This window comes from Diorhabda carinulata, chromosome 12, assembly GCF_026250575.1.
Source record: "Diorhabda carinulata isolate Delta chromosome 12, icDioCari1.1, whole genome shotgun sequence".
In the NCBI taxonomy this organism is placed as follows: Eukaryota; Metazoa; Arthropoda; class Insecta; order Coleoptera; family Chrysomelidae; genus Diorhabda; species Diorhabda carinulata.
Genome location: NC_079471.1, coordinates 5,151,767 through 5,175,229, shown reverse-complemented (window position 1 = coordinate 5,175,229; position 23,463 = coordinate 5,151,767). Strand labels below are relative to the sequence as shown.

The following is a 23,463-nucleotide window of genomic DNA, read 5'->3' as shown; positions in this document are numbered from 1 at the left end:
ATCCACAGAGATAGATTGTAAAGAGTTGATAGCATTCTTTACCTGAAAGTTTACTATGGTTATTAAGGGTCATTATCATTTTTGATCAGTACTATAACAAATTTCATGGCATCTTGTACGAATTTGAATTGTAACTTCGGGCTGAAATATCTTGAAATTTTATTATACAGGTGTGCTGATTATAGACGCTCTAAAATTTGAACTATCACATCAATTCAAAATTAAATGTTACATTGATCAATTTCAAGTACACAAGGTGGTCAATATTCTCTCAGTTCTTTATACCAGCAGAACCTAAAGTTACAAGAAATAGAAGGGACCTAGACTTTAACGTTTAGAGGTTATAAACTGGTATGTTATAGTTAGTGCAGCAGATGTTAGTGTTTACCCGAATAGCTAGCAGTAAAGACTTCCTGTCAATGGAATCGTATCTCATGCGCATGCTGATTTTATATTTTATTATTAAATATCTTTTTCGGGAGAATTGATGGTACAGTTTAGCAAGCAGTTAAAATATTTGCTTTTTCCAGCGAAAACCTGTTTCTTTTAAACGTTTCCAGGACTTATTTCAAGGTAATCTTTATCATCTGAACCGTGGCAAGAAGAAATTCTTTAAAGAAGAACGCATGCACTTATCTTCAAGGTTTTCGTTACAAATGATCTTCTATTCGAAATACTACTAACTTATTCCACTGTGTCATCAACACTTTTACATAAATGATTTGAAACAATTAAGTATTAATGTTTGTAATCATTAAATGAAGATGAAGAGGACACAACTTGGACTAAATGGAAAGCCTTAAGGAGCTCTGCAGTTTTTTCCTTTCAAGGAAATCTGAGCAGACCCGTTGACGCAAGAGCTTTTGGTCGGGAGTCAGATTTTTCGCACCGACTTTTGTCATGAGTAATTCCTCGTGTAAAATTTTTCCAACCGTTTCTTTATCGGGATTCACAGCTTCGGCAATCATCCGGATGCTCATCGACGATCTGCACGCAAAATTTGGTTGATGTTGGTCATTTTTTCCGAAGTTGAAACAGTCTCAGGGCGACCTGGACGCTGGTCATCTTCAGTGCTCTCTTGGCCCTCACTAAAGCGCTTACACCACTCAAAAACACGTGCACGAGATAGAGAACTGATCACATAGGCCTCTTGCAACAATTTATAGCACTCAGTCGGAATTTTTTTCAATTTAACGAGAAATTTGAGATTGATACGTTACTTCTGTTTCTCGTTACACTTGGTTTTCGGCACGAGGAAAAAACACCCGCCCGTCTAGGGCGCTTTCTAGGTGCGCAGTCTCGTTATTTAGTAACCAGACCTCGTATTTATGAAAATTTTAGGAAATATTTAGATTATTCTGTAATAATATTTTACATGAACGTGAAGATTTCCATAAGCAATTAGATTTTAGTACTCGTACATAAAATAGTACAGGCAAATTAGTCGAGTTTGAGCAAAAACTGCAAAAAACTCGAAAACTATGAGGAATTTGAAAAAAACTGCCGTATCAAAAAATGTAGAGTACCAAAAAGTATCCCAGGTATTTGTTGCTAACCTCAAAATTTTTTTGATTATCATTTTGAATGTTCCCATAATACAAATGAACAGAACTGTAATAAGGGGTTCGCAATCGATTTTGTGTAACGCGCTTTTACAAATACAAAATTTCGAATTTTCGTAGAAACTCAATCTTGGATATTTAAGGACATATTTACGGAAAAACGGGACATTCTGGAACGTTCTGTGCATTTTTAAAATTGCAAGAATAAAGATACACCATCCTGAGAATGTTCTTGTATAAACTCGAAGCTGAGATTCTAAGCTCCACATTTTTGTGAAAGAGAAACTATTAAGAAGTCTGTGAATATTGACCGAAAACGATCGCGTTTTTTGAAAGTTAGTTCATTTGAAACCAAGAAGTAGTTGATGTGTGCTATATACGTGAAAATATTGATAATAATACGACAAATTTCTCGTTGGATTTGCTTGTTTATATGACGAGTGATGAAATATATCCATTGATACTGCAAGTGCTTATGTGGCCAATATTCCTCTTCATCTCAATTTTCGACAATTTTCCAAGGGTTGGAGCAGTTTCCATTTGTGCCTGGAACATAAATTGACTTGGATTCGCACTGGCGGGAATGTGCGAGCGGATGCTACGGCTTTCGGCGTTGAGGGTGATTTACTCAGAAATAGTGGATCCATCGAAAAAATGACTGAAGACCTTTTTTGTAGAAAATTTTGTGCTCTACATTTTTTGTTCAGGCAGTTTTTTCGAATTCCTCTTAGTTTTCGAGTTATTCGCTGTTGAAAATTTCGAAAACCCGTGCTTATAATTATGTTAAGAATTGCTAGGATTATTCAATAACCAACCGAAAACCTTTGATAATCTAGAAAATCAGAAGCGCCCAATTTAATTTCGGGTTTACTCCTATTCCATCTGTACTAAAAATAGACTACGGAATTTATTACCCGCGATTAGCGACTTGCTGGTAGGAGTACTAGTACAGTTTGGATATGGAGAAGTTGATTTTTAACAATCCTATAAATTATATCTTTCAAAACACTAACTTTTAGAGTTAAATCAATAGTCCTGTTTTTTTACGATGTTTTGCTAGTTACCATTATGTTCTTATCCATTTGTGGATAGAAAGTTAGGCACTCGCAGCTTACATTAAATGGTAATCAATTACGGAATATTGGCATCGATTCAACCTTTCCTATTTTTCAAATAAACACGAAAGATTTGACAACAATGTAAATATACAATTAGATAAGTGATATTACGAACCAAAATTTATAATAATCGTGCTAGTCAGAACAACTGATGCGTTTCATACTAAAATTATATAATAACACATCATTTATAGTTCGTTTCATTGTTTCAGAGTTTAGAGAAGTTAAAGTAGCTGCCTACAGTCGGGTAATCGTCACTCGAATCTAGTCTAAGGAACCAGAAAGTTATTGTTTGTTAGTAGTAGTACGCGCTGCGTACAGCGCTCCATCCGTCAAACTGGCAGCCAGCGCTCTTGCTTCAATGAATCCTCATTATCATCCTTATGGAGGACCGGAACTAACATCTCCGCATCCTCCTTCTCCTGATAATAATAATTACCACGGACATCCTGGTCCAGGAGGACCACCGCCGCATGCTAGGATGCATGCGACGAATGGACATCCTATTGGAACAATAGGTGAGTTAAAATCTATCTTATATTGTCTTTAACCGGGAATTTTTATATTATAATGTTTTTCGCAGGTCACAGTGGAGGCCCCCACGATCAGCACCCACATACACACCACCAACACCCGGCGTTTACCAGTGCCGGACCCCCATCCGACGGACCACATATCCCCCATCACAATCCTTCTTTAACGAACAACAATAACAACAACAATACTAATAACAATAATAACAACAACACAGTGAAAGTTTGCGCGGGTTGTGGTGGAAAAATAGTCGAAAGATTTTTATTACACGCGTTGGACCGATATTGGCACAATAGTTGTCTTAAGTGTACGTGTTGTGCCGCGATGTTAGCTGATCTAGGAGCGTCGTGTTTCACGAAAGGAGGAATGATATTGTGCAAACAGGATTATATGAGGTAAGTTTTTCAATGGTGTGTTGAAAAAATAGTAGGTTCCTTATAAAGTCCTTTCTGGTCATTAAAAACATTTACTGGTAACAAAACCAAAACTACGCTGCCAAACTATGAGCATTGGACTGTTTACATTCAGTCTCTGAAGACGATAACTTTGTTATCGAAACGCGCCTCAGACAGTGTAATTGTGAGTGTTGGTGTACTGGTGGTGTTCAGTATGAATATCGCCAAAGGTTCCAGAAATTTTTACTTAGTTGTGAAGAACCACCCTGTTAAACCTAATAAAATTGGTGGTGTCTCGATTTTTGTTACAAAAGCAGTAACAAGCAAAGATGTGACATAAATAGACATCACTGATTTCTTTTTAGCCCCATCCTCGGCCGTTGTTAATTTTTATTTAATTATTACCCAGCAACTGCAAGAGTTAAGTGATGATTAGGGGATGTTCCGTGGGTGGTACGGTCTGGATATTTTTTTCTGCGTTTTTTATGCCATTGTTTAGTAAATCCTGAAAATTTCAGATTGGTCCTCGGCCTTGGTTCATTTTTTTAAATTATTTGCTTACTGCTGCGTGAGTGGGGGGATGTTTCAAAATCAGATAAAGCAAATATGTGACATAAATTGACATCACTGATTTCCTTTGAGCCCCATTCTCGGCCGTTGTTAATTTTTTTGGATTTGGTTAATTGATGATTAGAGGCTGTTCCGAGAGTGGTATGGCCTCGATATTTTTTGTTTTACGCCTTTTATGGCTTTGTTAGTAAATCCTGAAAATTTCATATTGATCATCGGCCTTGGTTATTTTTATTTAAATATTTCCTTACAGCTGAATAAGTGGGGGGATGATTGGGGATTGTTCCAGGGTTGGTACGGTTTGGATATTTTTTTTCTACGTTTTTTATGGCCATGTTAGTAAATCCTGAAAATTTCATACTGATCATCGGCCGTGGTTAATTTTTTTTAATTATTCAGTAATAACTATTGGTAACTGCATTCCATTTTATTTTTGTTACTAAACTGTGAATTTTATATAGAATTTCTGCAATAACTTGAAAGAATCTATAACATTGCGATAAGTGGACGACACATCTGTATCTGATTAATGCATAACCATCAAAATTCAATTATTTTTATCAGACATCGAGGCATCGCGCCACGACATACGGGATGGACGCGTTCGTGCTTCGCCTAACAAATTGAGTTTTCGCCGAAACAATAATAAATGGTGGCCGTTGACACCGTTAGGGATAATCCGAAGGTGCAATATAGCAAAGTCCGGGAACCACCAAATACGAATAGACGCCTGACTGTTATATGAGATAAAGGGCGAATTAAGAAAGTTTCGTACACTGAAAATTTCATTTTGAAATAAGTATACCCGAATTTTAGAAACTTTTCTGATAGACAAAGTAACTACTTCATTTATTTGACATTAAGGTTACTCAGAAGCTCAATTGGCTGTTATGATGGGTCTTTAGCTCTTAGAATCTTCTGAGTCTTCAACGTGGCATTCGCTCAGGATACTAATCTACTAGACTTGGAAATATATCTCAATATTTTAAAATTGGCCAGTAGGCACTTATTCAAATTACACTCCAATTTTACGGCAATACTATCTAATTATATTTACTTACTGAATGTTAGGATTGTTACTCAGATCTTCAAATCTTTTCCTGTTTCTTTAATAATTTCCAATGCTTCTTCTAGTTCAACTCACGCTAGATATACTGGGTGCTATCGTATCAAGTGACGTTTTCTACTCTCCTAGGCTGCTGCTATGCTAGACTTTGGAACGTAGGTATTCATTTAAATTATATTCAATTTTTTACCGCAAAACTATATGATTATCTTTGCTGGATGTGGATAAGTCCTCCCGCAGCTCTTCAAAACTCTTTTTCAATGATTTTCGATGAGATTTTTCTGATTCAACTTTCTTGTACCGAGTGGCTTTCACTGCTTGCCCCAGGCTGCTGCTCTACTAGACTTGGAACTTACGGTTCTTGGCAATACTTAAAATTTAATGTTATAGATTTCGAACGTAGGTATTTATTTAAAGTATACTACATTCGTTACCATAAAACTATGTGATTATCTTCACTGGATGTTCCACCTCAGCGCTTCGAATCTTCTTCTGGCAGAGCTCCAGATCTCTTGAATTTTTGTCTTGTTCAACAGTTTAATAGTTGCGCTGAGGTCTGTGGTATTCATTGCTTGCCTAACCAAGCTGATGTTCTGCTGGACATGGAGCTCATCGCTTTTGGTAATACATCCCAATTTTTTTGATATCTAACGTAGGAGTTTGTTTAAATTATATTCCCGCCAAACATTATGATTTTGTGGCAAAATAAATATCATTAAACTCACTCTTCTCATTATTCGAATAACCCGGTAAAACAGTGTCAGATAAGGGTATAAAAAGAGTTTAATTAATTGAAAAGCAAGAAAATTGAACGCAATGTTCCTAACGAGAATCTTTTCGAATTTTCATTTCACAACATTGGCCTCAAAATCACACTATTTTATTATTTATTATGGTAGTATATGGGGTAATATGATCTCCACGGTGCAGAAAAATACAGTAAACATAAATTTGCATGATAAACTTGTGCCTAAAGATCCTCAAAGTAGGTATCTGCTACTGCCAACAATGTGGAAGGTCTTGAATAGCAACACCCTACACCAACACTCACGATTACACTCTCTGACGCGCGTTTCGATAAACAAGTTACCGTCTTCAGGTGTAAACAGTGTATTCAGTATGAATATTACCAACAGTTTCAGAAATTCCAACGTAACAGCCTCAGCATTTGCCGCACTACGGTGGATGCTCAAATTCTTCTTTTTCTCAACGTCTCGAGGTTACTTCCATCTCGTAGGATACACCAAGTGATTAATTTGACAGGCTTCGTTACGCTTCTACTAGCTGTCACAGAACCTTCTGTTGTTTTACATATACACTATGCATTAGTTTATTTACAAGGATTAGTATAATTCATCTTTGCTCGTAGACAAAATAACGTATATGACTCGATAGAAAGTAACTTTCTCACACTAGTTTTCTACACACTCACATCTTTATGTTCCGATGTAGTTTGAGACAAAGGTACCATTTGAATATTCAAATAGTTTCTAGAAAGCCGATTGATTTATCATTTTATGAATCAAGATTTGTAGTGGTAACGTCTAAAGCTCAATATGGGGAATTATATCAATTTTTCTCTCATTGTATTTTTTCTAATTTCAAGAATATCTCCAATTTCAAGTTTCGAATCCTCAGTTCCTGCTTCAACGCCCTATTCCATCCACCGAGGGGATTACAACGCTTCTGTTCGTTACAGCACTGCTTTTATACAATATTTCACCCACTTTCTAGGTGATACGATGGTGTGGGTGGCTATATATGAAAAAAGTTCTTGTCATTTGTCTTGTTTAGATTAAGGATATTTGACATATGAACATTTTTTCGCCAGTTCGGAACATTATTTATTTCACGCAGTAAATCATATTTAATAGCCTTAAAAATGACGCTCGTATATATATTATTTATCGTATCCGGAACGAAGAATTGGACCGTCAACCTATTTGTAATTATTTTATACTCATAGGTGTGGCTTCGTTATTGTTGGCCGTTCTGAATATAACGGATTCATTTTGATTTGTGGGTGTTGAAGTAAAATTTAACATTGAAAAATATAGAAAGGAACTTGAGAAAACGTAATTTTTTCATTGCAAAATGAATAATGATGAAAAAAAACATTTCGAGATTGATTTATAGAGAAAAAACGGTAAGTTATCAGCAACTTATTCATTTGTGGAAGATATTTATTTCCACTGAAGCAATATAAGATTCGATACCAAGTCAGGTCAGTTTTTCCTTTGTATTATATTGGAATTGTTTTCGTGCTCTATTCCGTATATAAATATAATCATAAATCTTCATATCTTAAAGTATAAAGTTCACATACTTAATTCTCTTACATGAAATTTATCCATTTTTGTTTTTTTGGCAACTTTTTTGCTCCACAAGGCTTCAGAAGAATGTTTCAAGGAATTTTATTCAATGCTGGCCATTATCTAGTTTTTATTTTCATATAAAATTTATATCATTGTTTATTCTTTGAATATACTTTTTTGAACTTTAATCTTGGATATGCCCCTAATTATTATCGTCTTACTTTGGCCTTTCCATTTACTCATTCGAAACAGTAGAAGGTCTGTTGCCCGAGGTACTCAATGACTTTTTTATTGTTTTGTCTTCTTCAGTGAGGCTTATTTTCTCATTCTCTGTTTTCCAGTTTTTACAGCCACTCCTAATACAATATGGGAACTTCCGATTTTACAAATTTCCACCAGGGCTTCTGACAAGTCCAACTAGAACTCGTTAGTTGAGGCTTGGATTGCATGCCCTCTTTTTCCACTACAATTTTTGATATTTATATTTTCATTTATTGCTATTAATACTACATCGTCTGCTACGAGTATATCGATTTTTCCTCACATCCCACAAACATTTTCTATTCAGTTTACGTTGGGCTTGGTCTTGATTTTAAGTTATTTTGTATATTAAAATGTTTGTTTCCAAGTGTTGAAATAACTATCAGTTGAATATGGACTCCTGTTGAAATGAATCCGTTGAAATCAATATCTGGATAGCCTCCAACGATTATAGTAAAAATCTTTCAACAAGCATTAGTTTATTGAACATCACACTTATTATGAAACTTGTACAATATCTCAAAAAATCGTACAAATCTAATTTTGCGGAACAAATCATGAAACGTATACACGTACCAATATCTCACACGGTTTTAATTTCTCCCCATCAAACCTTAATCATTTTTATCGGGTATCGACGTTCAGCTATCGCCTCGTCGGCCAACAAATCTGGTTTCCTACTAAACAATTATAAATGGGTGGCCGGTGACAGTGCGCTAGTAATTCAGGCGTGCTGCACACCGAAATCCCGTAATATTTGATTCAAACGTATTTCTCCAAGTTAATATGGCTAAAACTTGTCGCTCGGTAATGGAGGTAACGAAATAGAAAGTAATCTGTGCCGTCAGTGGGATTTGATTCAACATGCACCAGACGGTCGATCTAATACGGGGTTCCAAAATAATACGCCAACAGTTGGGCGACGAAATAGCAAGAATATAAAGTTAATAAATGCCATGTTCGATGATAAACGAAGAAGACAGTAAAATAAATTGTCAGTTATTGACAAAAGTTGATTACAAAAATCACAAAATTATTTATCTTTATAAATATGAGGTAACTGGTATCTTGTACCGATTAAAGATCTTTCGTGGTCTGTGCGCAAAATATTCTCTTAACAATAGCAGATACCAGGAGCATCCTACGTGTCTGCTAACAAAGAGATATATTCAAATATCGTCGGAAATGAGTGTGCAAAATCATCAAACTGTTTTTGAAGTATATAACTAAAAATGCCGGCCAACATTTTCCTCGAGCACCCAGTGGATATACAATACAGTGTATTGGACTTTCTATTTGCATACTAGTGAAAGTTCGATACATTTAACCTTTCGTGAACCACGTGGATAGAAGAACCTAATGAGATAAAAAAACAAAGGTAAAACAAGCATCACTAAACATTATTTTAGGTCCTACAATCACTATAATTTCTACATAAGAACAAACGTGCGTTAAGCATATGGGTACTCCACAAACGTACTCGATCTTTGATGTTTGGGGATTCTACATTCATTAAATTAACCATGTATGCACTTATGAGAATACCTCAGAATCTATGGTTTCTCCAGTGCTGATTATATGCCATTATGGTACATAAATAAAATCATTGCATTCATTTCTCAACGATTGAGTACTGAGAAAAATATAGTGAGTGGCCAGCGTTTGGTCTTTGTGAAGTTTTCACTAAATCACCATGTGGTTTTGTCAGATCTTCTCTTCAGCTACATGAGGTTTGGAAGTTCTGCCGCTGATATTGATAGAGAATAACTTACAAGTAAGAAAAATGAAATATTTGCTGAGAGCCAAAGGTGTGAAAAATAATGTGCAATAGATTGTGTATTTTATACATTTCCCCAATGTCTTTGGTGCATGAGTGTCAGCTCCAAAATGAATACTTGTCCAGCAATATTTAAGTTTCGTCAACCTCCGTACAGTACCAATGAAGCTTTCGGCGAATTTTGGCTCTTTACCAGATAAAATATATCATTCAATCTATAACAAAGAGTCTATTGCAATTAATTGGAAATAAGAAAATTACCTTTTAGTGAATTTTTTGGAACGAACACGAGGACAGAATGTCCATAGAAAGATTAGCAAAGATCGCACGAGACGGTAAACCAAGGACACGACGACCTTTAAGAAGACCTCCAAAACGATGGATGGATACATGGACATCAACATCTCAAGAATGACAAGTTGGAAACTACAGTCCTTAGGCCTAAAATACGTTGAAGAATTTTTTAATAAAATCGTCAAATCTATTTAAAAACGACTCAAACTACAGTTAGTAAATGCATCTTACAAGGTCTGGCTATTAAATAACGAGACTGGTTACGAAAAAAGGTTTTATTATAAAAATTATTCTACATTCGAATGCTCTCCTTCAATATACTCCCCTCCCCTCGCCACACACCTTTCCATACATTTTTTCCATTGATCGAAGCAGTGCTGGATGTCTTCTTTAGTGAAAGCCTTTAGGAGCTCTGCCGTTTTTTGCTTCACCGCTTCCATAGACTTAAACTTTTCAAAGTAGATTTTATTGTCGGAAACAAAAAAAGTCACACGTTGCCAGATCTGGTGAGTACGGCGGGTTGTTCGAATACTGGAGTGCGGTTACTGGTCAAATATTGCTTCACAGATAGGGAGTTGTTCTTCCACAACTGAGGGCGTTGTGTACGAACTCGTTCTCGCAGGGTTGCCAAAACTGACAAATAGTAAGTCTGGTGGTCACTTTCTGACCCTCTGGAACCCATTCAGTAATCACGATACCGTTAATGTCGTAAAATATTGCCTTGAATTTTGATTTACTCTCTCGGCCCTCATTGAAGCGTTTACACTACTCAAAAACGCGCGCACGAGATAGAGAATTGTCCCCATCGACCTCTTGCAACAATTTATAGCACTCAGTCGGAGTTTTTTTCGATTTAACGAAAAATTTCGGATTGATACATTGCTTCTGTTTTCCTCACACATGGTTTTCAGCACGAGAAAAAACACCCGCCCATCTAGGGCGCCCTCTAGGCGCGCAGTATCGTTATTTAATAGCCAGACCTCGTATATAAATAATAATCAACCAACAGTTTTTATAATTAATATAACAGAAAATTTATTAACACGATATGATGTACCAAATTAAAAATTACAGAATTTTATTCTTCTTGGGCATTTATGATGGCCTTAAAATGGCGAGAAAAACAGCAAGAAGCTTAATTTTCTTTGGCCAGACATTTGCAACACACTGTCGAAATTTTGTAATTCACTTTTGGTATTCATCAGAGTTACTTACTACCTTATTTGACTATTTACCATATGTAGTTGTTTCGTTGCCTTGAGACCATATATTAGTTGATCTTTTCACCCATAGCACACACCTGAATACATTGGAAAAAGACCCATCCTCCACAGGATCTATCGGAACATTGAAATGAGCTAAAATTTGCCTAAAATGAGGTATAAATTATCGTCGAGTTCAAACGTTTTCCGTTTTATTCTAAATTTTAATTTTTTTTTATAAATTCTGATAGATTAGTTGACTAATCCTAAGACACGTGTATAGAAAAAATTGTTATAACAAACTCATCTATACTGGGTGTTTTATTTTCTATGTAAAATAGTTTATATTAAAAATTCTAAGAATACAAATAAGATCTAAATCCTAGTAAATCCGCGATGTTTTTTATTATTTTTATCCGTAAAAATCAAACCAGTATAAAAACAGGAGGAGAAGAGACAACAAGAGAAAAAAAAAACGCTCGAGTAAATTTTGATTTAGTCATCGTTAAAATTTATTTCTCACAAAATGTCGGCTTAAGGCATGAGGTTTTAGAATTGAGGCTCCGCCGTTAGCCACTAACACCTCGTTGTGACATGACATTTTCTATTAGATTACCTAATCGTTTCTTCCCCTAGCAATCATTTTCATCCCCCTGTTCTTATTTGCTGTCAAATTATGTTCACGTCTGTCATTCTCGAACGAACGCAGTTGCTGGCACGTGACTGCTTTTCTGGTTAACAGGATGTTCCTTTCCGAGTCTCTTTTTCTATTATTTGTGCTCGTTTATACATAAAAGCAGAGAACACTGAAATCTATTTCGATATTTATGTGAAATCAATAGACGTACGGGATAGAGCACGTAAAGAATAACATTTTTCAACTTTTCTATTAGTTTTAGAAATTCGTCAAGAATCTAATTCAGAATCATTTTGTTTTTTCGACGAGTGCATCATAACTTTCTCATGACATGTTTCAATTCACATTTTGAATTGTTTCATAAAGAAGCAATCGGTTATACATGAAAATAATAACAGGAATTCTATGCTTAACATAGTTACATACTTACAATGCTTTTTATGTCCTACGTTATCAGTAATTGATAACTTTTGCTTGCCTGTATCTTTGTTTGCTTTGAAGTGTGTTCTTATTTGTTCACATTAGAATCACCCAACTCCTCTTCTGGCTTTCTTAAAGCTCCCGATGCGTATATTCTATATAATTCTCATATGATTAAGTTAAAATCGGGTATTCTGAACCTTATTTGTGAACCTGCTTCCCCAAAGGATTGGATACCATGGTCTTAGGTTACGAGGAAGTGATAGCAAGTTTGAGTATAAGAAGCTGAGTGACTCCAGCAGAATACCACATCCTTTATTATATCCCTTTTCACCACCGACATTTTCCATTTCCTGTTGAAGGTTCCTTCTCATTTCATCATAGTTTCTCTTTCTTAGTGGAGATATTTCCTCCTACCTTCGTTATTACCATGTTTCTGGACTTTTAATGTTTACTTGGTCATTCCCTGTATTCGATTCTGTTTAATTCTGCTTTGCCTATCATTTTTATATATTTTGATAATAGCTTCAATACCATACAATATCTATCTGTTACTGACCTGATTAAATGACTTTGTATATTCTTTTTTGCGTGTCAGATATATGCATGAAATCCGTGGAATGTCCTCTCTATTTGTCTTCGGCGAACATGTATATCGCTTGGTTGTATGTCCATTTAAAAATCTGATTGCTATTCTTCCATTTCTTCATTTGTTGTAAAGATTCCTTCTTTTTTTTAGCAGTTGGTTCTTTTCGAAGCCGAAGATGGTGGATGAACATTGAGTCTAGAATTTATATGGTAAATTTTTTCTCGAAGTTTTTTCTTTTTTTTAGAAAAACTTGCGTTATCACCAATAGTAGACCACCACAGTAGAAATCTTCTATTTTACCACAACTTGTCCTTTTCATATTTGGTATATATTCAGTTGTTATTTAATCATTTTTACAATATTTTTCTATTTTTCTACTTTAGCTGTTTTCCCTTTTCTAAGTTATATGTTGGTCCTTGTTTATAGACCGTCTCCTATTTCTATTTTCATCTGGGTTTATTCATCTTTATTATCTTCGTTTCTTTTAATATCTAATATCCATATTCTTGTATATATTCCCACCATTCTCAAATTTTTATAAGTTTATCAGTTATCTTATGGATCTTCAAGTTCTAAGTTGAATTTTCCCGAACGATTGATGATATTTATACTAAACTCAATGTTCACGCTAGAAGAAACTAGTAGATAAACTTAATTTTTCTTCAGTTTCTGAAGACGATAATTTGGTTATAGAAACATGCGCCAGACAGTGTGATTATGAAGGTATAAACAGTGTGGTAAATATCCTCAGGCTCGTTCGTATCCGTCTTATAATTATAGCCACAATTAGTATTTAATTTACATAATAGCTTTTCGGTAATAATATCAAAACGAAAAACAACCAATATAACTTTTCACCTACGATTCTAATAGCACTTTTTCATTTTATTTTAATAAAACTTTCTTACCTCACAACATCATTTTTATAAAGAGTGGTTTCAACTGAACCACACTGTTTTGCACAAGGTCAAAACTCTGTCTAGTACAAGATACATAATGAATTATGACATAGCAACCCAACCAGTTATTTCAACATAAATATGAATTTAATTAAAAATGGTGAATCATATGATACTTGAAGCTTGTGTATTAATATTAATTGAAAATTAAATTAGTTTCGTTAATAATGGTTGTTATTTCTTTTTGACGTTAATTAAAACGCCAAAAATTTGTTGGAATTAAATGAATTATATCTTTGTCGGAGTTCATTTAAAAAAAAACATGTCCATTGGTGTTCCATTAGTCTGCTTTTAGCGTTGGAGATGGTGAATTGATTTGTTTAAGAAGAATCTTTTAGAAATAGAAATAGCTCAATTAGACAGTTATACGCCTCGCTATCTTTGGTCTTCACCTCGGTTTTTTCTGCTAAGCTAAGAGGTTTCTTTAAAACCTTACATAGATACAGTGTAGGCAGCTTCCTGAATCTGTTGCCGGGACTGTCTCAACAAGTGTCAAATAGGTTTGCACCCAGGGAGTAAATTAACTTCAAGAATACTTTATATCCTTATGACTAGTTTTTTGGCTAGTTACGATAACCGTTTTTTTCCCAATCTTCGATAGGCTATAAATAAAAGACAAGTTCATATAAAACAATAATTTTATTAACAAAAGATTGGTATACTTACAATTAATTTTAGACATAATCACCAAAGAGATTGAGACATTTGTCATATTTGTGGACAAGCTTCAAGTAGAGTACAAAACATACCTTGAAACTTCTGGAAATTTCGTAGACAAAGCAGTAACGGTGAATCTGCGGTTTTCCTTAACTATTCTGTCAACTCATTGAACCGGGTCATCTGAAACGACAGATTTGCGTCCTTGGTCCCCATCATCATTACGGCCATCTTTAAACTTTCGACACCATTCACGTACAATCCCATCACTCATGAAGTTTTCCCCATACACAATACTCATTTTCCGATATATTTCTGCAGCACCATGGCGGACATGTTTACGTGGCTGTAGCACAACGCCGACTGACGCCTACATGTGAGCATTGGCGGATTTTATTAATCACCTTATCTCCCAGCACCCAGTTGTCCAAGAGTAGATTGTTATTAATCAAAATAATGCTTTGGTAACTATATTAAATACGTATACTTTACAGAAGCTGAAACTTTTTAAATATTTATGTGAAAAGTAATAAAAGCAAACAATAAACGAATGTTTAGCTTCGTATCTAGATCATCAATTTCTAAATAAAAATACTTTGCATGTAAGCTACTAAAATTCTACTCAAAAACAACGGTTAGCATGATCTTATCTGCTGAAGGTTGTATCTTGAATTTTTCGTGGATTGGATCTTATGGATCCATTCGTTAATACTGCACATGCAAGAAAATTCTTTCGTCTTGTCTATCTTGAGTTAAAAACTATTACAAATGGCTTTTGGATCGATATGGATGGATATTTTAACAGATAATCTTTTAATTTGTAGTTCGGAAGTGACTAAATTATATACATCATGGTATGAGAGTCAAATATCTTCAACTAGGAGAGTTGCTACTTAAGTTTTGAAATAGACAAATATATATTATTAGATATGGTTTTATTGTTTTTCAAAATTTTCTCCATTAATATCAATTCACTTTTACATGCGTTTGAACCAATTTTTTCCATTCCAATTGAAGTACCTCCATAACATGTGATTTGAACGCATCAGCCGCTTCTTCAGGTGTAAAAACATTTATTTTTGATCTGCAGGAATAAAAAGGAATCATTGGATGTCCAACAAAGACTGTACGGAGGATTACATCAATTCGATGTTCTGGCTGTTCAAAAACGTTTTTTCTAACCCTTCTTACAAACAAATATTGGTCTACCATTTAGAAATGACCTTTGTACGTTGCTCTAATGGAATTTGATTTGAAGTTTCCAACAACTTTTGTTGGATTTGGCTCGTCTTCAAAGACCCAGACAGTCGATTCTTGTTTAATTTCGGATTCATATCTATATATCCATGATTCGTCGCCTATCACGATTTCAAAAGTACCAAAATGGAATTTTTTCAGCATTTCTTTGAACCAATGGACACGAGATTTTTTCGAGCGATTGTCAAATTATGCGGTATCCAACGCGAACAAATTTTCATGCAATATTGAACGTTTACGAGTTGAACTAATGCCCAAGGATACCTCAATCTCAAGGTATGTCACATGACAATATCAGTTACGCAGAGCATCGATATTTTTTGGCCGATTCTGGACGAAATTGACCCTGTAGTGAAGTGCGACCACTATTGAATTCGGAAAAGCAGCGAAACACGGTGGTCATAGAAAGTCATAGAAAATTATTGCGTTTAAATTCCATTTTTTGACCCAAATTAATGTTTCAAGTATCTCTAAACAACTCAAATATCACTCGTGTGACAACACGTTCTCAGTATGTTCACCATTAAAGATTATTAAACTTGGCAATGTCAGTGTTGCCATAATTCGTATAGTTCTCAGTTTAAACGTGGAAAAAAGATATAAAATAAAAAAAATAGAAAAAAAAATTCGAACAATGTTATGGGTGGTTATATTCAAGTATCGTGAAAAAATTCGTGCAATTCGTATATTGCACAGAGGGTAAGAGAATATATAAAAACTTCCACAATATTTCTTAAATAAATGGTGAACATATTGATGATATATCTTTGTCGAATGTCGAAGACTGAACGTTTATTTTTAAAGATTGCGAGTGCCTTTTATTGTACAATTTTCAATACAAATAACATTGTAATATTATAGCATGGAACCACCTTTAAATATTGATCTTTATGCTTTATGTTTTTCGGTAAATATTATCGAAAAAGATGAATGTCGAAAATAACCGGGCATGAACTAATTTCACGTTTTAGCCGCATTATTTCACTTATCCACCATCTGGTAGCCGACGTTATCGCTGTAACTGACCGTCGATTTGCGTGTAATGGCCACTAATAAAACACTGGAAATAAACTTATGGTTTATTATAACGAACACCGTTCAGAAATACACCAATAAAACTGTTTCATTAATTTAAAATATTCAGGTAGTATCAGATAAAAAATAATTTGTTTGCAAATTTTTTCAAATCAATATGCAAACTCAACCCTTTTCTCTGGATATAAAAAAGCACTTAATGGTATTGTCATTTACTCGCCTCTAAAGACAGTGTCCAACACAATTTCCATACCCTGGGTTCCAGGCCAACAGGCAAACGAAGATTTGGACACAAATACCAGTACAACGTACGGGCGAAACAACTTTACACAGTCACTAAAATTTTTCTGTAAATTGACAGTTCCGGGATCACATGAAAATAATTCCTATCACTGTGCTGTAATGTTTTGACTTTGAAAAGAAGTGATCTGTAGAGATCAAGTAGAGTACTGCTTTTATAAGGGCTCATTTTCGAAGCAGAAAATCACGTTTTATGGTGAGGGTACGAGAATGAAACTACTAGGCATAGTCTTCATTATGGCACCCTCGTCATAAAACTTGATTTTTCAGTTCTCATTCTGTGTATTTCCACAGTGATGGAAACTATTTTTCTGTGATTCTTGGTCTACCGAAAATTTCGTCTTAGTTTCGGAACTTAGAGGCTTTCAATAAATTCATTTTGATACAAACACACAAACCCAGTTTATCCTATATAAAAAGAAGAAAAAACTATTCACGCTTTACTTGTGTATTGGTAATCCTCATGAAATCTTGATATACTGTTCTAGCAGTTTTTAGGATATATCTAATTGACATCGAGGCTGAAAATGTTGGTAATAACTTTGGGATTGTACGGGCATTTGCGAGAAATAAAAAATTATAGTACTCTGAAAATCATTCCCTTACTATGTCCCAATATCCAGATTAAAACATTACTTAAAGTTTTTATGAAGAAGTTTTTGAAAAATCTTTTTGGGTCTATGACTTTTCGATTGTAAATACAACAAACAATCGAAATTTAGGATCACTAGTTATAAATACTTGTCTAATGTTAACTCAATATTTGTCCCATGGAAAATTATCATTTTCTCGCAGTATTACCAACAGTCGATAAGTAGGTATATTTTTGGTAATACTCGCATTAGTTTTTGACAGTTGGTAGTACGGTTATTTGTTTGGAATGGCGAATTGAATTTTAGTTTGTTACAGTAATTGTTGGAAGGAGATTTTAATATAATTTTTTTTATTTTATTTAACAACTCAATCACAGTGAAGAATGAAAAAGGTAATTATAATATTTCAATTTTAAACTGGTAGCTGGTAACGAAATATTATGTTACGAATTTTTTTTAGGTTGTGATTAGATTTGTTATTTCCTCACCGTCGTTTCTTCGTGAGGGGATGATGAGTTATAAGGTTATAACCTTCAGACTAGATCGACTCGGTTTTCGTACATTTTTGCTTATTGAAACTTTTTAATAAACATTTATTTCATAATTTGCACGTTAAAACCTAGTCGAAATTTCATAATAATCATCATTTATTCCGGGTACAAAGATATTTTTCACTTCTAGTGAGATAAATAGTACAAATTTCAGTGCAATTTAATATGAATTTTGATATATAGTAAGATATAAAGAGATACAAAAATGGCACAATCAAAGATCTAAAAATATTGGATCAGTTATTCATTATAATCTAGTTCGAAGTAATATGAATTACTGTCAGCAAAATCCTTTTTCTTTTCTCCAACATAATCATCTAAAAATCTGCATACGTCTTCGTGGTACTTGAGTGATTTGAGGTATTGAAATTATATTGATATTCTTTGTTTCATTGAGAACTGGTTTTGTTTGCTAGAGTTGTTAATGATTTGTGTAAAGATAAGATGTAGATCCGTTCATTATCAGTACATCAGTAGTTTCATTAATTGTTAAATCGAAGGAATATATTATGATATCAAATAAAGTTCTCTAAATATGTATTCAGTAAAATATATAAACCCTTGGATAATTCAGACATATTGTAAATATGACAAAGACCATTAGGAAACCAAATATATGTTTCCACTTTATGAAATTATGTAGATTTTCAAATTTCTTCTTTATAAATATTCGAATATTTTTTTGCTGCTCTGCAAAATCAAATCTCTTTGTGAATAGTTTGATTTTTCATTCTCCGATGTTCTCTAAATCAAATGATGGATATAATTAATTTTGAAAAATTAAATATTTAAATACGTGGTTGATTTGAGAGCGAAAAAATTTGTTAAATTTGCTTGGTAATCATTCCAACAAATAGCGTTCGATATTGTCTTTCCGGATGTTTATGTTGAAAGTATTCAAAGAAAAAGTTGTTTGTGTGTAGACGAGGTTATAGACTGAGAGGGTGATTAGGCCTTTTTCGTGGCGTGTGATAATGCATCGATCTGCATTGCGGTCTCTGTTTAGAACCGTCTAATTTATTAGCATAAGTTCTCTATACACGCCGCGACTTGTATCGATCCATCCAGTTATACCCGAGTGAGAGAGAACAAACCCCTTTCTCGTAGAGATGGGATCAAGAAATTTTAATTTCAATTATTGACCAAGACCAAGCCAAAATTTATGTGGCAAAAATAAGAAGAAAAAAAATACAAAAATCGTATACGGAGGCTGATAAAAGACTGGAAACAATTTTACATTGTTCAACAATTAATAGAAACCAATTAATTTTGTATCTCAAATACTCAATGTTGGATATTGGCTTGGTTATCAATTTTATACAATGATGAATGAAATTTATTTTTGGTTTTGTAATAATACATTCAGAAAAAAGTTGTGAACCTAACTCTGATGTTATGTTTCCAATAGCGCACCCAAAGGGGGGATTTGGGTGTTGAAACCCCCCCGCAATTTTAACAAAAATATATTTTTGGGATATAAGTATATACCAACTTTCCAAATACCTTATTAGTGCAATACGGAAATACGTAACGCGAAATCCCTGAAATCTGGAATCAAAACCAAAAACATGGAAATCCGGCAACCCGGCAGCCAAGTCATTGGTTGCAATCGGCTCCTGTATCTGCACGCCAACTCCGTTTAAAATGTAACGTAAAATACTCGAAAGTTGAAGAAGAATCTCATTGTTTACTTTCCTATTATAATTAGATAAGTACAAAAGCTATAATATCAAAAATGTCAAAGCGGCAGCTAGATATGTTGTACTTTTTTTCGAAAAACCGTAAAGTTAGTTTCAGAAGAACCTGAAGTAGAACACAATGTTCCTTTTTCGCCTTAGTTGTGATTTATTCAATTTGAAAGGTAGTTGATGTAACAAAACTTTTTTCCAGAATCATCCAGTAATCCAGAATGAAGTTTTTTACTTTTCCTTTATCTAATTCTGCTATTTCTTTGGGGAAATCTACGGGTCCCTCAGCATTTTTCCGTCAAGGCAGAGCACCCGTAGAGCAGATGCTCGATAGTTTATTATTCTTTATTACACTCTTTCCAATAGTTGTTCGTTGTCAATCATCCATTTCTGGAGTGTACAATGTCCATTGTACTTTATCGGTCTTCTAGATTGACGTTAATCTTCTCATCTTGACGTTTCTCTCTTCATTGAACCTTAGCCAAATTGCTCTTTATATCATGAAAGTACTTATATTTGGCCTCATATCCTGATGTTTGGTAATTCGATTGGTACTTGTACTGTAGGTAATTCCCTTTTGATACATATTGTTCAGGTGGACAATAGAGGTTTACTTTAGTGTCACGAATCCAGATTATTTTTTATTTTGTTGCTTTTAAGGCTCTTATTTGAATCACCTTTTCTCCTTAAAAGTTTAACAATCTTCTCTATTCCGTAAATTTTCGCTTGAAAGATATTAAATCCAGTACTAAGTTTGTACAACTTTTGAACAAATACCTGCCCCTGTTTCATTTATTATTACCAAGTTATGTTGGGAGCTTATAAACCCTTTATTATTTTCCAACCATTTTCTGCAGGATAATGGTATGTCTGTAGATTATTTCGCCTCCAAAGATTGTTGTCTTTTGAGACTATAACTTTTATGAAGAATTCTATAAGCTGCGGGCTTAGGGGTACTTCTAGTGCTGCTTGTATAGTACTTTTCATGAGTCTGGTGGCTTCCACTGCTGCTTATCTCAGTAATCTGGTTAATAATTATTCTAAATTTATTCAACTTCAACATTTATTTTGAAATTATGCAAACTGCCGAATTCCAAAGTATGTTTTTCTCCTGATGCCAAACTGGTTCATAGAGAAAAGAAGAGAGCTACTTGAAAGTCAACTCAAAACAGGCATATTCATTTCCTGCATATATGATGCGATGCAATGCAATGAAAAGGATATATTCTCTCCTCCTTCGAGGACATTTAGTACGATCAAAACACAGATTCCAGAAACTTAAACTTCTTCATGAATAAAAGTTTCATGGAACGTCGTTTGTTGCCAACATACACCTTAAACTTGTATTCATGACTCCAGATAACTGTTGAACACAGTTGATGCTCTTTTGTCCATAAAAATCATCGTTTTTGTTTTTACTTTGCTTAAAATAAAGCGAAATCTTAAAATTTTTCCATATCCCATTTTATGTTCTCCCAAATAAGTATCTTTTGAAATTGGTTTTCTGATTTAATTTTGCAGCCAATTCTCGGGGAAAAGTTGGTAATCTTTGTCATTTTTGGTTATCTTTGATTATATTCGTTTCGATAACTTGAGGAATTTTATAAACAGAAAGTCTTCAGACGGGCACCGCAAAAATTGATATGCAACTAAATTTTATCATGGAACTAACGTAATAATCATTTTCTCAATCCCTACTTAATAATATATTAAAAATTCCATAAATAAAGCACCACCCTTTATTTCTTCTTCTATTTATTTTGGGTTTCTTTTTTCACAAAAAGTATCTTTAATGTTAGCGATAAAATGTAGCAAAATTTCTTATCAGCAAATAAAATTTTAATTTTATGTATCTTTCATTCTATTGTTGTACCAACTTGTGGACAGCAGTAATATGAGTCAATCAAGGTGTGTTAAAGTCGAGACTAGTTAACCAAGAAAAGAATATAGTTAAGCAGTTAAGTGAACGCGAAGCTGAAAGAATAACGGAGTTAGTTGGACAGGGACAAAGTTACCGTGAAGTGGCAAATCTGTTTGGCGTACACCACACAACCATTGGCAGATCGATGCAAAGATTTCGAGAAACCGGTTCACATTCTAGGAGGCCTGGACAAGGACGTCCATCAGTTTTAACTCCTCGAGATGACCGTTTTTTGCAATTAAATTCATTAAGAAATCGGTCAATGAGAAGTGTCGAGCTCAACAGACTTTTACGAGAAGTCCGAAATGTAAATATCTCTGATAGATCAATAAGACGACACCCTCAGAATGCTGGACTACACAGCAGAAGAGCTCTCCAGGCACATTTGCTAACCAGGCAGCATCGTGTTGCTAGACTAAGATGTGCAAGGCAACATTTAGATTTGAATTAGATTAGATTTAGAAAATTGGTGCTGATGAGACAAAAATCAGTCCAGACCCGCCCTTGACGAAGCAAGATACATAACTGACATTCTTGAAAATCACGTCGTTCTGTTTGGACCATTTATTGGTGATGATTTTCGTTTAATGCATGATAATGCTAGACCACACTTTGCAGCAGATGTTCTGAATTACCTAAACGAAGTAGGAATTCATACCCTGGACTGGCCACCAAGAAGTCCATATCCTGTCGAGCATGTCTGGGACATTTTAAAACGCCACATTCGTTGTCGATATCCATCACCTAAAAATTTAAATGAGCTTGAGCTTGAGCTTAGGATGCAAGTTTTATTTTTAAGAAAATTTGGTTTTATTGCGATGGTGCGTTATTTTTAACCACGAGTGTAATAGGGTATGAAATTATAGATGATGTTAGTTGTTGAATTGACAGAATAAGCCTAATCGCATCCTTCAAAGTTATAAGATTGAAATGAATTCTACTTCATAAAAATAAATTTGTTTCTTAGCAATTCAACTATTTCACATTACGTGTTCAAAACTCACTCTCAACATTGTTCGACGTATTAGTTCCAAAATATTGCCTGTTTCAACATCTCTAGTTTCTCTTTTTGGACTCCCAAACCTTCGCCGACCGTCGTCGGCGGACTCACCGACCGAAGTGCCTGAGGGTGAACTAGCAGAGAGGGGAGAAACGCACCCGCACGGCGCTCATTATCAATATTTATGCCATTATCTCGTGCCATCCAAATAGCAGTCTATCTCTCTCTCAGGGACTATTCAAATTTTGAATGTAGGCTCTTTATTCGAGATTTATGTCTCTTATTGTTTTTCGATAGAGATAAAAGTCTACACGATTAAATATTTTCGGAATTTACAACGAAATTATGTATATCAATCTAAAATTATGAAAAGTCGGTAGGCATGTTTAAAATTTTGTAAATTGTACAAACTATTGGCATTGATAATCTATAAAAGTAAGATCTAATCTAATTAAGACATTGCACCTTGATTGATAAGTCGCGATTTAACAATATCGGTCTATCTGCTTTTGTTCTGTTTACTACAAATGTAGGGATTCTACAATCACGTATCTACGCTCAACAAAACCTAGATCTACACGTTAAAAGATTGTTCTAATCAAAATTGGAAGATTTATAAATATCAACTAACTTCTTTCGCTCTCTAGAGATGTTATATCAAAAAGAACTGGAGTTAATATTACCACCGACTACGGATTTCCTCTATTCAAGAACTGACCAGTACAAACAGATGAATCCTGAATTAAGAAACAAGAAAATTTG

General features: G+C 34.4%; 1 protein-coding gene across 2 annotated transcripts in view; it reads left to right on the top strand.

Moving 5' to 3' along the window:
• Window positions 1-23,463, top strand: part of LOC130899996 (LIM domain transcription factor LMO4-B-like) — a 176,120-nt gene that overhangs the window by 47,023 nt on the left and 105,634 nt on the right. For both annotated transcript variants that reach the window (XM_057810278.1, XM_057810277.1), the window contains exons 2-3: window positions 2,893-3,198; window positions 3,264-3,609. In XM_057810278.1, coding sequence (XP_057666261.1) covers window positions 3,042-3,198; window positions 3,264-3,609 — 503 coding nt within the window. In that variant the 5' untranslated portion in view covers window positions 2,893-3,041. The remainder of the gene's footprint in view (window positions 1-2,892; window positions 3,199-3,263; window positions 3,610-23,463) is intronic.